The sequence below is a fragment of the Canis lupus genome, chromosome 13 (assembly GCF_011100685.1).
Source record: "Canis lupus familiaris isolate Mischka breed German Shepherd chromosome 13, alternate assembly UU_Cfam_GSD_1.0, whole genome shotgun sequence".
Lineage (NCBI taxonomy): Eukaryota > Metazoa > Chordata > Mammalia > Carnivora > Canidae > Canis > Canis lupus.
The window spans coordinates 48,921,969-48,937,572 of NC_049234.1; the positions used below are offsets into that span (position 1 = coordinate 48,921,969).

General features: G+C 34.8%; 1 protein-coding gene across 7 annotated transcripts in view; it reads left to right on the forward strand.

Annotated features, from left to right (window-relative positions):
• EXOC1 (exocyst complex component 1) overlaps window positions 1-15,355 on the forward strand; it is a 64,925-nt gene extending 49,570 nt beyond the window's left edge. For 6 of the 7 annotated variants that reach the window (XM_038556148.1, XM_038556150.1, XM_038556151.1 and 3 more), the window contains 4 exons: window positions 6,369-6,552; window positions 9,198-9,397; window positions 12,489-12,683; window positions 14,291-15,355. In XM_038556148.1, coding sequence (XP_038412076.1) covers window positions 6,369-6,552; window positions 9,198-9,397; window positions 12,489-12,683; window positions 14,291-14,443 — 732 coding nt within the window. In that variant the 3' untranslated portion in view covers window positions 14,444-15,355. The remainder of the gene's footprint in view (window positions 1-6,368; window positions 6,553-9,197; window positions 9,398-12,488; window positions 12,684-14,290) is intronic. The other variant, XM_038556154.1, reaches the window with a different exon arrangement.
• Window positions 15,356-15,604: the final 249 nt, after the last annotated feature.

The window sequence follows — 15,604 nt, forward strand, 5'->3', positions numbered from 1 at the left end:
GAGAGTACATTTTTCTTATAATAACTTCCAGCAATCATTATGTTCTTCCTTCTAATAGGAAAGAAAAATCATTAACAACTTTATTTTTGTTCACTAGGTTTTGGTAAGCTTGTAGATATGATTTGGGCTGGGCCAGGTTCTAAAATCAAAGCTTCTAGTTAGTGTGTAAAAGTGGATGTCTATCATCTGAATATTTCTACTATGTAACTTCTAAGTTATATCCAGCTCTTGAATATTCATAAAATAATAGGAGATAAAAATATTAAGGGCAGGTAAAATCCACATCATTTTTATACTTTTGGAAAATATTTATTGAGTTTTTAAAGTATGAAGGCAACCTACGTTATCTATAGAAACCTAAATGTCACCTTCTTAGTCCTCTCCTTACCACATGATTTCTCTTGGTATTTGAAATACTATGAAATTTGACCCTTATCCTCTTCCCTCTCCCACCTTCTCCTGTGGTGATACTAAACCTAGAGGATCTGACTGCAAGCTGAGAACCAAAGGGAGAATGAAGAGTGGCCAAAGGCTAAGATAATGAGTCCCATGTGACCCAGTAGAAACACTAAATCATGAGACACTGTACATTTCCAGCCTATGAAGGCTTTGTTGCTTTTATTAGTAAAATATAACTTTATATAATACCTGTTAATCCAACACAACATAATTGTTAAAAGTATAGGATGTAGTATCAGGTAGAGGTAGATGTGGGTTCAAATAAAGTGCTTATTAGCACACACTGCCTTGCATAGAAGTAAGGCCTTAGTGATAGCTCATAATGGTGGTGCTGCTGCCGCCGTGGTGGCAAGTAATAATAGTTTATTAAAGAATGTTCATGTTATTCAAGACAGAACAGTGGGAAAACAAAGTAAAATTAACTTAGACAAAGGTATAAACTCAGTATTTTCTCATAAAATCTAAAGGATTTTTCTTTTGCCACTAAAGGGACATCTCTCTGTGTCCTATTTTAACTCCTGTCTTCTCACAGCTTCTGGTGAATAGTGTGTACTCAGTACATTTTGGTATTTGGGACAAGACTAGGATCTAAGGCATGCCTTGAAAAGGTAGTGAATGGGCTTGTTTGTATTGACCCAAAAGCATGAATGTCAGATGGCTGTAGCAAATGGAACAGATAGCACCTGAGTTTGGTTCTTTCACCTAGTGGCCAAGCTCAAAGTATCTGCTGTTCTTCAAAGAACACAACAAGACTAAGGAGGCTAGCCTAAATTGTGCTAGAGCTAGTTAGAAAGTGACAGGGGTGCCTGGGTGGCTCAGTCCGTTGAGTCTGCCTTCAGATCCTGTCCTGATCCCAGAGTCCTGGGATGGAGCCGCACATGGGGCTCCTTGCTCAGCAGGGAGCCTGCTTCTCCCTCTCCCTCTCCCTACTGTTCCCCCTGCTTGTGCTCTTTCTCTGTCAAATAAATAAATCTTTTTTTTTAATTTATTTTTTATTGGTGTTCAATTTACTAACATACAGAATAACCCCCAGTGCCCGTCACTCATTCACTCCCACCCCCCGCCCTCCTCCCCTTCTACCACCCCTAGTTCGTTTCCTAGAGTTAGCAGTCTTTACGTTCTGTCTCCCTTTCTGATATTGCCCACACATTTCTTCTCCCATCCCTTATATTCCCTTTCACTATTATTTATATTCTCCAAATGAATGAGAACATATAATGTTTGTCCTTCTCCGACTGACTTACTTCACTCAGCATAATACCCTCCAGAAATAAATAAATCTTAAAAAAAAAAAATTAAGTAAGAAATCAAGTACTACCAAGTTGGGCCCTACATTATGATCTGCATTTAATTTACTTTCCAAAATTCTTCACACTATAGTGATATGGATTTGTGCTCTTAAACCTTTGAGAATGATATGATTTGGTTAAATTGCCATGGACAAGGGATGGATAAGTAATATAGTGATGTGTGCCTTGCATCCAACTTGTAGTCTTAATCACTGAATAACCTCTATGTCGAGTAATCTGCTGCAAATAATGCATACATTGAGCTTGAGAGAAATTTTGCTTTTATAAGATTTAGTTCATTGATGGCTTTTCTTTTGAGAGAAAGAGCATACACACACGTGTGTGAGTTGAGAGGAAGGGGCAGAGGGAGAGAGAGAGAGGGAGAGAATGTTAAGTAGGCTCTAAGCCTAGCACAGAGCCCAACACAGGACTCAGTCTTATGACCCCGAGATCATGACCTGAGCCAAAACCGAGAAGCCAATGGCTAACTGACTTGAGCCACCCAAGCACACTCATGGCTCATTTCTTAAATAAATGCATTGTCTTTTTCTTGTACCAATTACAACCAAGCATCATTTAGGATTATTTTTTTTTTCATTTAGGATATTTCCTGTTAAAGTTTAAGTATATTCGGGCTATAATTATATCCTGTGCATTTAAATGGCGCACTGAAGAAAAATCCTCATGTAGCTTAATAATGGCCATAGACCAGCATTCATAAATTAGTGCTTACTGTATACCAGGCACTGTTCTAAGCACCTTGCACATATTAACCTCATCTGATCTTCACAACTTCCTCTCCCCTACATAAGATAGATTCTGAGGGGTTGTGTTATTTTTCCCAGGTCAACAGTAAAGAGTGATGGAATTAGTATTCATACCCAGTCTGTTTCCAGCACCTACAGTCTTACACTACCCTCTATTACTGCATCCATTTTTACTTCTCACAATTACAATACTGATGCAGTGGAACACCTCATAGTATTCTTCAGGTTCACTTGGTCCACACTACTGCAATAAAGCAAGGATCACAATAAAGCAAGGAGTTATTGAAATGAAGTTAATTCAGATGAATTTTTTGGTCTCTCAGTACATATAAAAGTTATGTTTATATTATACTGTAGTCTATTGGTGTTCAGTAGCATTATGTCTAAAAAACAATGTACATAACTGAATTTAGAAATACTTTATTGCCAAGAAATGCTAAGCATCATTTGAGCTTTCAGTGGGTCATAATCTTTTTGCCGATGGAAGGTCTTCACTCCATGTTAATGGCTGCTGGCTGATCGGGGAGGTGGTTGCTGAAGGTTGGGTTGGCTGTGGCAATTTCTTAAAATAAGACAATAATGAAGTTTGCCCCATAAATCAACTCTTCTTTTCAGAAACAGTTTCTCTGTAGCATGCAAAGATATTTGATAACATTTTGCCCACAGCAGAACTTCTCTCAGAATTGGGGATAATCCTCTCACACCCTGCCACTGCTTTGTCAACTAAATTTATGTAATATTCTAAATCTCTTATTGTCATTTCAACAGTCTTCACAGCCTCTTCACCAAGAATAGGTTCCCTCTCAAGAAACCACTTTTTTGAGCATATGGGTGGCTCAGTGGTTGAGCATCTGCCTTTGGCTCAGGTCATGATCCTGGAGTCCTGGAATTGAGTCTTGCATCATGCTCCCCGCAGGGAGCCTACTTTTCCCTCTGCCTACGTCTCTGCCTCTCATAAATAAATAAATAAATAAATAAATAAATAAATAAATATTAAAAAAAAAAAAAGAAACTACTTTCCTGACTCATCCACAAGAAGCAACTCCTCATCTATTAAAGTTATATCATGAGGTTACAGCAATTCCAGTCCCATGTTCAGGCTCCCCTCCTAATTCTAATTCCACTACATCTGCAGTTACTACCTCTACTGAAGTCCTCCATGAGGCTTAGAAACCTGTTCGTGTTGATACTTTGACCTCTTCTCATGAAACACAAATGTTCTTAATGGCATCTAGAATGGTGAAATGCTTTCCAGAAGGTTTTTACTTTATTTTGCCCAGATCCATCAGAGGAATCACTACTTATGGCAGCTTAGCCTTACAAAATATTTTTCTTAAATAATAAAACTTGAAAGTTGAAAAGACTCCTTGATCCATGGGCTGCAGAATGGATGTTGTGTTAGCAAACATGTAAACAACATTAAATCTCATTGTCCATCCCCATCAGAGCTCTTGGGTAGCCAGGTACATTGTCAATGAGCAGTAATATTTTTAAAGAAATCTTTTTTTCTGAATAGTAGGTCTCAACAGTGGGCTTGAAACAGTCAATAAATCATGTTATCAACAGCTGAGCTGCCATCCAGATTTTGTCGTTCTATTTATAGAGCACAAGCAGAGTAAATTTAGCATAATTCTTAAGGGCCCTAGGATTTGGGGAATAGTTAATGAGCATTGGCTTCAACTTAAAGTCACCAGCTACATTAGCCCATAACAAATGAGTCAGTGCGTCCCCTGAAGCTTTGAAGCCAGGCATTGACATCTCTAGCTTTGAAAATCCTAGATGGCATCTTCCCCCAAAATATGGCTGTTTTGTCTATATTGAAAATCTGTTGCTTAGTGTAGTCATCTTGAAGAAGATCTTAGCTAGATCTTCTGAGTAGCTAGCTGCAGCTTCACCATCAGCACTTGCTCCTTCACCTTGCACTTTATGTTATGGAGATGGCTTCTTAAATCCCATGAACCAACCTTTGCTAGTGTCAGACTTTTCCTCTGCACCTTTCTTCCCTTCTCTCAGCCTTCATGCAAAAGAGGGCCTTGCTCTGGATTGGGCTTTTTGGCTTGAGGGAATAGTATGGGCTGGTTTGGTCTTCTATCCTGACCTCAAAACTTTCTCCATATGAGCAAGAAGACTGTTTTGCTTTCTTATCATTTGTGTGTTCACTGGAGTAGCACTTTTAATTTCCTTTAAAAAGTTTCTTGTGCATTCACAACTTGACTGTTTGGCACAAGAGGCCTAGCTTTTGGCCTGCCAGCTTTTCACATGCCTTCCTCACTAAGCTTAATCATTTTTTAGCTATTGATTTAAAGTAAGAGGCATGAGACCCTTCCTTTCGCTTGAGCACTTAGAGGCCATTGTAGGGCTATTAATTGGCCTCATGCCAATACAGTATTTCAGGGAATAAAACTGTTTCTGGACCTAAGCAGAGGGAGAGAGCTGGGGGAATGGCTGATTGATGGAGCTGTCTGAATACACACATTTATTGATTAAGTTTGCCATCTTATATGGGCACAGTTTGTGGCACCCTAAACAAATCACTGGTCACAGATCACCATAACAAATAATAATGGAAAAGTTTGATATATTGCCAAACAGTTACCACAGTGTCACATGGACTTGCCAGTGCAGGATGGCCACAGACCTTCAATTTATAAGAATTTTTTTTTAATTCTTTTAATGCAGTATCTGTGAACTGTAATAAAGTGAATTGCAATAACGGGTGTGCTGTAATAGTTAAGATAGTATCAAATGGTTGATAGTACTCCATGGGATTTGCTATACTAATGCCTGTAGCCTACAAATAACTACTTTTTTTAAGCCACATGTCATGATTTTCAAGTTACATCCTCAAAATCATTTATGAAATTCTAGATAGAAGTAAAAATGTTTAGTAGCATTTGGCAGTGTAATTCTAACCTAGGTCCCTCTGAGAAGTACACAGAACCATAATTGAATTCATGAATCTTTTTTGGACCCAAATATCTAGGTTTTGTCTATATGAGACATCCCTTTTGTATTTTGTCACCATCATCCACAAGCACTGTGCTGAAATAAGTAGAGTAAGTAGAAAATGTAACTAATAGATACATGGCAAACTATATAGTGTATACCCATTGTAGAAATGCCTTTTCCCCCTCTCTGTTTTTATATCCAGAAATTAAAGAAATCTGGTCTTTCCAAGACCAGAAATCTGGTCTTTCCAAGCACAGATTTTTAGGCTAATGAAAATTGGAAATGACTATGATTCCAAACTTGGCCACATGGCCACCAATTAGAAATAACCTAGAGAAATCCTGTGCATGCTCTGGTATCTACTCTGCCTTAAAATGAACAATCGCCTTATACTTCTCTTTCATGAATGATAGAACTATAGCTTGTTTTCACTTTGAACAAAAACTTGATTGTAGCTTGTTTTAAATAATTTAGCTTTTTTCCTCGACTTTATTTTCTTAAAATATATGTACTTTTGAAGCACTCGCAAGTTGGTTAAAGCTTTTGACTCTTTTGATTTCAGCTCAAGTCATGATCTCAGGGTTGTGAGTTTGAGCCCCACATTGGGCTACATGCTTAAGATTCTCTCTCTCTCTCTCTCTCTCTGCCCCTCACCCTCTTTCTCTTTCTCTCTCTGTCTCTCCTTCCCTAACAACAAAAAAATATATATATATGTACTTTTTAATCTATAAAAATAGTGTTTCTTAGTTATCCCTATTGTATTAATCTGTAATTAGTAAACATCCAAAAAAAAGTTTGAGGTACTAAATTATGTCCTGCCTCTATGATGTATATGTTTGCTTATGATTATATTATTTATAAGTTGCTTGGCTATTTCTCTCCCTTGCTTTCTGCCTAACTGTAGAGTAACCAAATAAGGCAAATGGAAGAAGTAAAAATCTCAAAGAAGAGTAAAGTAGGAATTCTTCCATTTGTTGCTGAATTTGAAGAATTTGCTGGACTCGCAGAATCGATTTTTAAAAATGCTGAACGTCGTGGAGATCTAGATAAAGCATATACTAAACTTATCAGAGGAGTATTTGTTAATGGTAAGCTTTTGTTATGTTCTAAAGAATTTTTTCATTGTTTTCAGTATTTATGGTAACTCATTAGTTGGAGGATATGTGTATTATTTTATAGATATGTTTATTTTCCATATTGTCATCTTTTTTAAGTTTTCTGAAAGTAGATATTTCTTGAACCTGAAAAATAAGCAGTACATAAAACCTATTCATATTAATCAGGAACCACTTCTGTCTTAAGGTTCATTTGGGATTATCACTATGCAAAATTGGAATTCCTTTTTTAATCACAAAAATTGACCTTTTTAAAAAAATTTTTTCAATGTTTTTGACAAAATGAAATACTTATTACACATTTAATTTATCTCAGATAATTGGTTAAGATATAAGGAAGTCCTATATAATCAAATAATGACAATGAATAAAATAATAGAAAAGAAAGAAAACACATGAAAAAAGTTCAACTTTCCTATTAAGGAATATATATTGGTTTGAGTTTATCAAATAAAAATTTTTTTAAAGATTTATTTATTTATTTATTTATGACAGAAAGAGAGAGAGAGAGAGGCAGAGACACAGGCGGAGGGAGAAGCAGGCTCCATGCCAGGAGCCCGACACGGGACTCGATCCCAGGATTCCAGGATCGTGCCCTGGGTGAAAGGCAGGCGCAAAACTGCTGAGCCACCCAGGGATCCCCGAATAAAAAATTTTTTAACTTAAAAGAAGGTAGTCCCCGGGTGGCGCAGCGGTTTAGCGCCTGCCTTTGGCCCAGGGCGCGATCCTGGAGACCCGGGATCGAATCTCACGACGGGCTCCCGGTGCATGGAGCCTGCTTCTCCCTCTGCCTATGTCTCTGCCTCTCTCTCTCTCTCACTGTGTGCCTATCATAAATAAATAAAATAAATAAATGAATGAATGAATGAATGAATGAATAAAAATAAACAAACTTAAAAGAATGAGATTTTACATTTGCATTTTATCAAGAGTCTTCTGGTGATGATAGACAGTGATGTGTATGTAACCTTAAGCAAATCAGTTTGCTTCTTTAGGCCTCAGTTTTCATATCTGAGATATGAAAGGTTCTAGACATGAGATTTTCACACATAAGATAGGTTAATGCTAAAATACTGTCTTCTGTGTCAGATCCCACAAGTAAGTTACAGAAAGAGTATGATGTGCCACTTAGTTTGAAATAAATGATCTGATTGCATATATTCATAAATTTTAAAAGCTAAAATAATTGACAGAAATTGGAATCCTCTTACCAATTACATATAACATTTTCAATGGAAGCATATCTAGAGGAAAAATAGATAAATTACATGATTGACTGTATGGTTGATATTTCTTTTAAAATTCAAAGTAGCTTGCATGTGGGTGGCTCAGTTGGTTAAGCATCACTCTTAATCTCAGCTCAGGTCTGTATTTTAGGGGCATGAGTTCAAACCCTGCACTGGGCTCCATGCTGGGTATGAAGCCTACTTAAAAAAAAAAGAAAGAAAAATTTATTTCAAAGTAGATTTGCTTCATCTGACTGTAAAGTAATATATGCTCATTATATACCCCCCGAAATCAAAAAACAGATTTTAAAAATGAAGAAGAAAATAAAGATAATTTGTAATTTCACCAGGCAGAGATAACATTTAATTTTGCCATTCTAAACTTTTCAGTACTTCTTCGTGTATATGTGCTTATTGTGTGTATGTGTGTGTGTTCTTGAATACAAAAGTTTTTATCATACCTAGCACTCTGTTTTGGAATCTGCTACTCTATAATTCTAATGCCTTTCCTTGTCAATTTATATTGTAGCTATAATCATTTTTAATGATTACATAGTATTTCATATATCATTTATCAAATCTATTAATAGGCATTTAGTTTGTTTCCAGTTTTTTGCATATATTTTTGGATTCTTGTCGAGTAATTTCCTTGGTGTAAATTACTAGAAATGGAATTACCAGGTCAGAAGGTTTGCATATATCTCAAGGCATTTGCCAAACTGCCTCACAGAGAGGTTATACCAGTTTAGTATTCTAGCAGTTGGTGAAAGTTTTCATCACATCTCATTAATGCTGAATATCAGTAAGTATTATCAGTTTTTATTCTTTGTCAGCCTAATAGACTAAAATTTATTTTGTTGGTTTTTTTTTTTTTATCATGCAGCAGCTTTAAATTTTCATGTCAGATTTATCCAGCTTTCCTTTTATGATTTCTAAGTTTTGGACCATTTGTAAAAATGTCATGCTATCACAAAATCATTTTTTTAATTAGCTTTATTTGCCTTAATACTTATGATTATATTTATTTGCTTTTTTCATATGTAATTGAGCAATTTAGAATTTCTTTGGCTGAAAATGAGAAATAGGAATCCAGATTTATTAGTGTATTCAAAAAGTCCAGCTAGTTGTCCTTACACATTTTGAGTAATTCATCATTTCTCCACTGATTTGTAAAGCCACCTTGATTATATATAACACTTCCATATATATATATGTATGACTATTTCAGAGTGATTTTTTTATTAGGGCTAGGTACATATGAAGACCCTTCCATATGTTTTATTAGGTCCACAAATATGTTCCTTCTTAAACTTAGAAATGAAAAAATCATGTAAATATTTTTATAGCTAATATTCATGTCAGGATATTATTTTTTTTCTTTTTTGATTTCAGTGGAGAAAGTAGCAAATGAAAGCCAGAAGACCCCCAGGGATGTAGTTATGATGGAAAATTTTCACCATATTTTTGCAACACTTTCTCGTTTGAAAATCTCATGTCTGGAAGCTGAAAAAAAAGAAGCCAAACAAAAATACACAGATCACCTTCAGTCTTACGTCATTTACTCTTTAGGACAACCTCTTGAAAAACTAAATGTAAGTATATTTTCATTTAGTATTATATTCCTGATTTTGAACCTCTATACATATATTTACATATAAAAACACAATTAGACATTCATCCTAAATTTGGTCATGTATTGATGTGAAGAATAAGGAAGAAGGGACCCAGGTATCAAAGGTTCCAGTGTACTAAGATGCTGCTAGATGCTTTATACGTTACTTCTTTTAATACTTGTAAACAATGACATATGATAATGTAGTATCAACCCATTTTACGTATGAAGAAACTGAAAGTAAATAAACTTGCTTGAAGTTATAATAATGGGCAAGTAGGAAAGCTGGGGGATGAACCTAGATTAGGCGTTATACCAGATGCTCGTATTTCATACCTCACCAATGGCTGATCTTTAACCTTAGCTCAGATGAAGATTTCAAAAACTTAAGAGAAAAGGAAAACCAAAAATTGTTTTTTTCATTGCCTTTTTCTTTCCCTTCCTTTCTTGAACTGAGTCATTCCTCAGAGCATATTTGATTGTTGAAATTATGGATGTTTTGGGGGCACCTTACTGGCCCAGTCAGTTCAGCCTCTGACTCTTGGTTTCAGCTCAGGTTGAAACCAAGCTCAGGGATTGTGAGACCAAGCTCCACATCAGGCTCTGCACTCAGCAGAAGTCTGCTTGAGTTTTCTCTCCCTCTGCCCCTCCCCCCCTTGCATGCTCTATAAATGAATGAATGAATGAAATCTTTAAAATGCATATATATATATATATCTGTTGTCAGCAACAAACACAAAAGATATTTAATCAAATACAGAACCAATTCCTTCTAAAGCTTAAGAATTTAGATATTCCTTTAGGGTAAAAGGAATCTAAATCCTGCATGATATTTAACTGCAGCATCAGAGGCATTCCCTGTAAAACCAAATTTAAAGCAGAAACATTGCTGGATCCTTTTAATATTTAACATTGTTATGGAAGCTCTAGTCAATGCAGTAAGACCTGAAACATAAATAAAAGATATATAAAGGAGAATCAATGGGACACCTGGATGGCTCAGTTAGGTAGGCATCTGACTCTTGACTTTAGCTCAGATCATCTCAAGGTCATGAGATCAAGCCCCTATATCAGGCTCCATGCTGCGAGTAGAGCCTACTTAAGATTCGCTCTCTCAAAAAAAAAAAAAAAAAAGATTCTCTCTCTCTTTCCCTCTGCCCCTCCCCTCCCTGCTCACACACACAGGCCTATTCTCTGTCTCCTCTCTCTCTAAAAAAATGAAAGGAGAGTCAAGATTAAAATTACCTGTATATGATAGGTTGAAATTACTGACCTATGATAAAGTAGCAGGATTCAAAATAAATATATAAAGAACCAATTTATTTCCTGTATGTCATAATAACTAATTAAAAGTGTATGTAGAAACAAAATTTTAAAGTACCAGGAATAGACTTGTCAAAACAATTATTAGCAAAAACATAATGATGATAATTTAATGAAGAACAAACAGTAATTGTCAAGAAAATTTTAGAGAAAAGTAATGAGAGAGTGTAAGCTCTTCAGTATTAGATTATACTGTATAGTGGTCAAATAAAGGCATGCCAATCAATGAAACTGCATATTTAAAAAACAAATACATTTTAAAGACAACCTGAGATGAATATTTGTAACAATCTAGTAGTCAGAAATATAAAATATAGAATACCTTGTTAAAATCTATATGAAAACTACTAAGACCCCAATAAATGGATAAAGGTTCTGAATATGCTATGAGTATATGAGTATACTCCTATACTATGAAATATATGAAAGCTGGTTAACTACATTTATAGCCAAAGAATTGTGAAATAAAACAACAAATAAATCTTTTTCACTCATCAAGCTGCAGTGATTTCTTTAAATTGTGATAATGCTGATGATAATATGGTAAACAGTAGTCTCGTGAACTGTTGACAGAAATATAAATTGATTGAACTTTCCTGAGAAGCAATTTATGTATATGAAGAACTTTCAGAATACTTGAAATTATACTTCTCAACTGAGGAATTATAGAAATTCATGCTAAAAAGTAATCAGTAACGTGGGTAAATAGTTATGTATGAAAGATATTTTTGACAATTGTGTTTACAATAAATTTAATCTGAGTAGATTTTGCCAACTCTGAAAAAAAGTGAAAAATGTTAAATATTCAATAATGAAGAAATGGATGTATAAATTGTAGTTCAAAAAAATTATAGTTCAGCCATTAGATGAAATATTATGCAGCCATTAAAATTTATACTTTGGAAAAAACATAAATATTACATGGAAAATACAACATATAATATTATAATTTCATTTATGTATTCACATCAAAAGACTAGAAGGAGGGACACCTGGCTACTTCAGTTGGTAGAGCATTCAATTCTTGATCTTGGGGTTGTGAGTTCAAGCCCTACTTGTATGTAGAGACTACTTTAAAAAAATAGAGTGTTTAAAAAAAAAAAGACATAGAAGGAAATCTAAAATGTTAACACTGATTATCTCTGAGTGGAATAATAGCTGATTGTTATTTTATCCTTTATACTTTTATATATTTTCTGAGTTTTACACTGTGAATAAATACTACTTTTAAGTAGGGTTTTTAAAATTTATTTAAATGATAATAAAAGCAAGGCTTAACCAGTATTTCTTTTTATTAAGTTTTATTTTTATCTATTTATTTTAGTTTCTTTTCTTCTCTGTAGTTTCAAGTTTTTATTTAAATTCCAGTTGACATAGAGTGTAATATTGGTTTCAGGTGTAGAATTTAATAATTCATTACTTACGTACAACAGTGCACATCACAGCAAGTACCCTCCTTAATACATATCACCCATTTACCCAATCCCCCACCTAGCTCCCCTCCAGCCACCCTCAGTGTGTTCTCTGTAGTTAAGAGTCTCTCATGGTTTGCTTCTCTTTCCCCCCTGCCATGTTCATTTGTTTTGTTTCTTAAGTTCTACATATGGAAGTTTCTCTGACTTACTTCCTTTAGCACAATACTCTCTAGCTTCATCCACATTGTTGCAAATGGCAGGATTACTTTTTTATGGCTGAATAATATTCCATTGTATATGTATACCACATTTTCTTTTTTCATTTCCTTGAAGCACTTCTTTGAAGGCGTTGAAGCTCGAGTAGCACAGGGTATAAGAGAGGAGGAAGTAAGCTATCAACTTGCGTTTAACAAACAAGAACTTCGTAAAGTCATTAAAGAGTATCCTGGAAAGGAAGTGAAAAAAGGTCTAGATAACCTCTACAAGAAGGTTGATAAACACTTATGTGAAGAGGAAAACTTACTTCAGGTATGCTTAGTTCTGTTCACCACCCTAGATTGTACATCTTTATGTATATTGCTTTTCTCCAAAAGAGTACTCTAGAAAGACTACAGATTTTCTAATTATAGTGCAGGAGGAAATTTCCATAAAGTACAGACCAGATTAATGAGTTGTGAGGAACAAAGGAATAATATTTATAAGTATATATGGCTATTCCTGCTTATTTTATATTTCTGCTTTATTGTTTTGAGGCATTAGTTTTTCTTTTGTTTGGGAGTAAGGCAGGGGTTTTTTTAGGCTTTTTGTTTGTTTTTTACAGATGAGAGTAACTGAACGGAATAGAGTATAGTACAGTGGAATGATTTAAGCATGGGAACCAGAGTTAGAAACAGGTTCATAATTTGGCTTCAGGTTAAGCTGTATGACTTTGGGCAAGTCATTTAACCTCTCTGAGCCTCAGTTTTCGTATTTGAAAAGTGGAAATGATACCTCTTTCATATAGTGGATACTACTATTATTGTCATTGCCATTTTATAGATGAGAAAATCAAAGCTTGGAGAAGTGGAGTAACATGACCAAGAACCCATAGTTAATGGATGGTAGAGTCAGATTTAAATCCCAAATTGAGCCATACTGAAAGGCCCAGAGATGAGTGAGAATAATTCTGGCTTCAACATCATCAAAGCCTTTATGAGGGCTATTGCATTTGTGTTCGCCTAAAGTCTCAGATAGTTACAGATAATAGGAGTGGCGGGTAGAAGAAATACCAAAGGCTAAAGATGTAAGGCAAAAAGTATATTATTTAGTAAGTAGACTTAAGGTGACAGGAATTTAGGATTTATGGGATTTAGCGTTTACAAGGAAAAATCCTAGAAGAATACATTCCCTCATCTATCGGGTAGTGATGATGGTCATAGCACCCACCCTCACCAGGTAGTCATGAGACTTAAATAGGATAATGCATATATAAAGCACTTTGTACTGTGCTGATAAAAAGTAAGTATCAATAAATGTCACCTGTTACTATTAGCTAATATCTCAATGTAATATCAGATTCTGTCCTGATAGTTATTTACATAGTAGTTTCTACTGCTAAACCATAAATCCTTAGATCGTATATAATCCATCTATTTCATCTTAATTTCCTTCATGGCTTCAAGCTATGTTTTGTATCATCAATTTGAGATAAATTTTTAAACTTTCATCTGAAATGAAATTTAAGGATTAACTGTTGCATTTCATTTAATTGCTAGTCTTAGTTCCATGCATAGTTGTGCATATACACATCTGTATTAGATATTGTAATAGATAAAATAATAGCTAAATGTAATGAGTGCTTACTATGTCAAATGTTCTAAGCACCTTACATACATGCACTCATCTAATCCTCACAAGAAACTTATGAGGAAGGCATTATTGTTACTACCCTGGTTTACAGAGGAGGAACTTGAGACCCAGAGCAGTGATGTAACATATTCAAGATCACATATCTTGTATGTAGAAGGAGCAAAGATGCATGTTCTTACCCATGACACTCTGCTAAATTCTTAGAATATGTCCTGACATTATTTCTACATACTTGATTATATATTTCCATTGGTAATTTAATGACTTTGTTTTCATTTTTGTAATAGGTGGTGTGGCACTCTATGCAAGATGAATTTATACGCCAATACAAGCACTTTGAAGGTTTGATAGCTCGCTGTTACCCTGGTTCTGGTGTTACAATGGAATTCACTATTCAGGACATTCTAGATTATTGTTCTAGCATTGCACAGTCCCACTAAAAAGAAGAGATAAATGAAAGAAGTGTCTACTATTTTATGTATATGTATATTTATATCTTCTTTTCATATACATATATATGAAAAGAAAAGCAAAGATTTAGATGCTAGGGAGCCCCTGTTGCTTTAACTCAACAGATTAGGCAGGAGGAATGGTTATATACAACTTTCCTTATTTGTGTAACTAATAACATGAGACCAACCTATTGCAGGTGGTCACTTGGATATATGTGCTAACAGGGGCATGTGAAAGGAAGAACAGCAAATTAAGTGTCCCTGAAAGTGACAGAACCATACTTTTGACAAGTTTATTTAATTCTTTGTGGTAGAAAAGGCACAGCTCCAATAAATGTATCATTTAAATTTTTAAAAATTAAAAAAACTTCTGAAAGAAGAAAAGATAAATGAAAAAGCACTCTGAGTACACCAGACATTATTCGAAATTTTCAAGTAACTGTTTTGAGAACCCAGACTTGAAACTTTATGCATTATTAAATGTCAGATAAATGGGTAATACCATACTACAAATATTCAAGAGCAAAAGTACCAACTTATTTAGCAGTTTTAGTTGCCCAATAGGTTGTGTACTAACTTGAAACATTTCTCTCATCATAAAATGCCTTTAAACATATTTCTATAACTGAACAGAAAGTTTTCTTTATTGCCTAGTTTCTTGTATTTGAGAATGGTTATCCTATGTGTAAGGCAGTAGGAGTTCTTCTGTTGCCATTAATTCACTATTGCTTACAAATCATGTAACTACTAAAATATTGTACAGAATATTTTTCCCTCTGTCTAATTAGTGTGTATATGGATAAGGGATCTTGCGATGATCATTTGTAAACTTAGATTTTGAGAATTATGTGATTCTGTGTGGCAAAAAATCTGAAATAAAGAAATTTTCCAAAAAAATAATTTTTTCAGAAAAGTTAAAATTTGGTATCATTCTCAGATCTGTTATACGCTGGTTTTTTGTATAAAAGCAAATTTTTACAAGATCAACATACAAAAATTACATGTTCATTTACCACAAAACACTTAAAAGTATAATAAGAGGGACATCCCAGGTGGCTCAGCGGTTTAGCGCCACATTCGGTCCAGGGTGTGATCCTGGAGTCAGTCCCGGGATCAAGTCCCACGTCAGGCTTCCTGCATGGAGCCTGT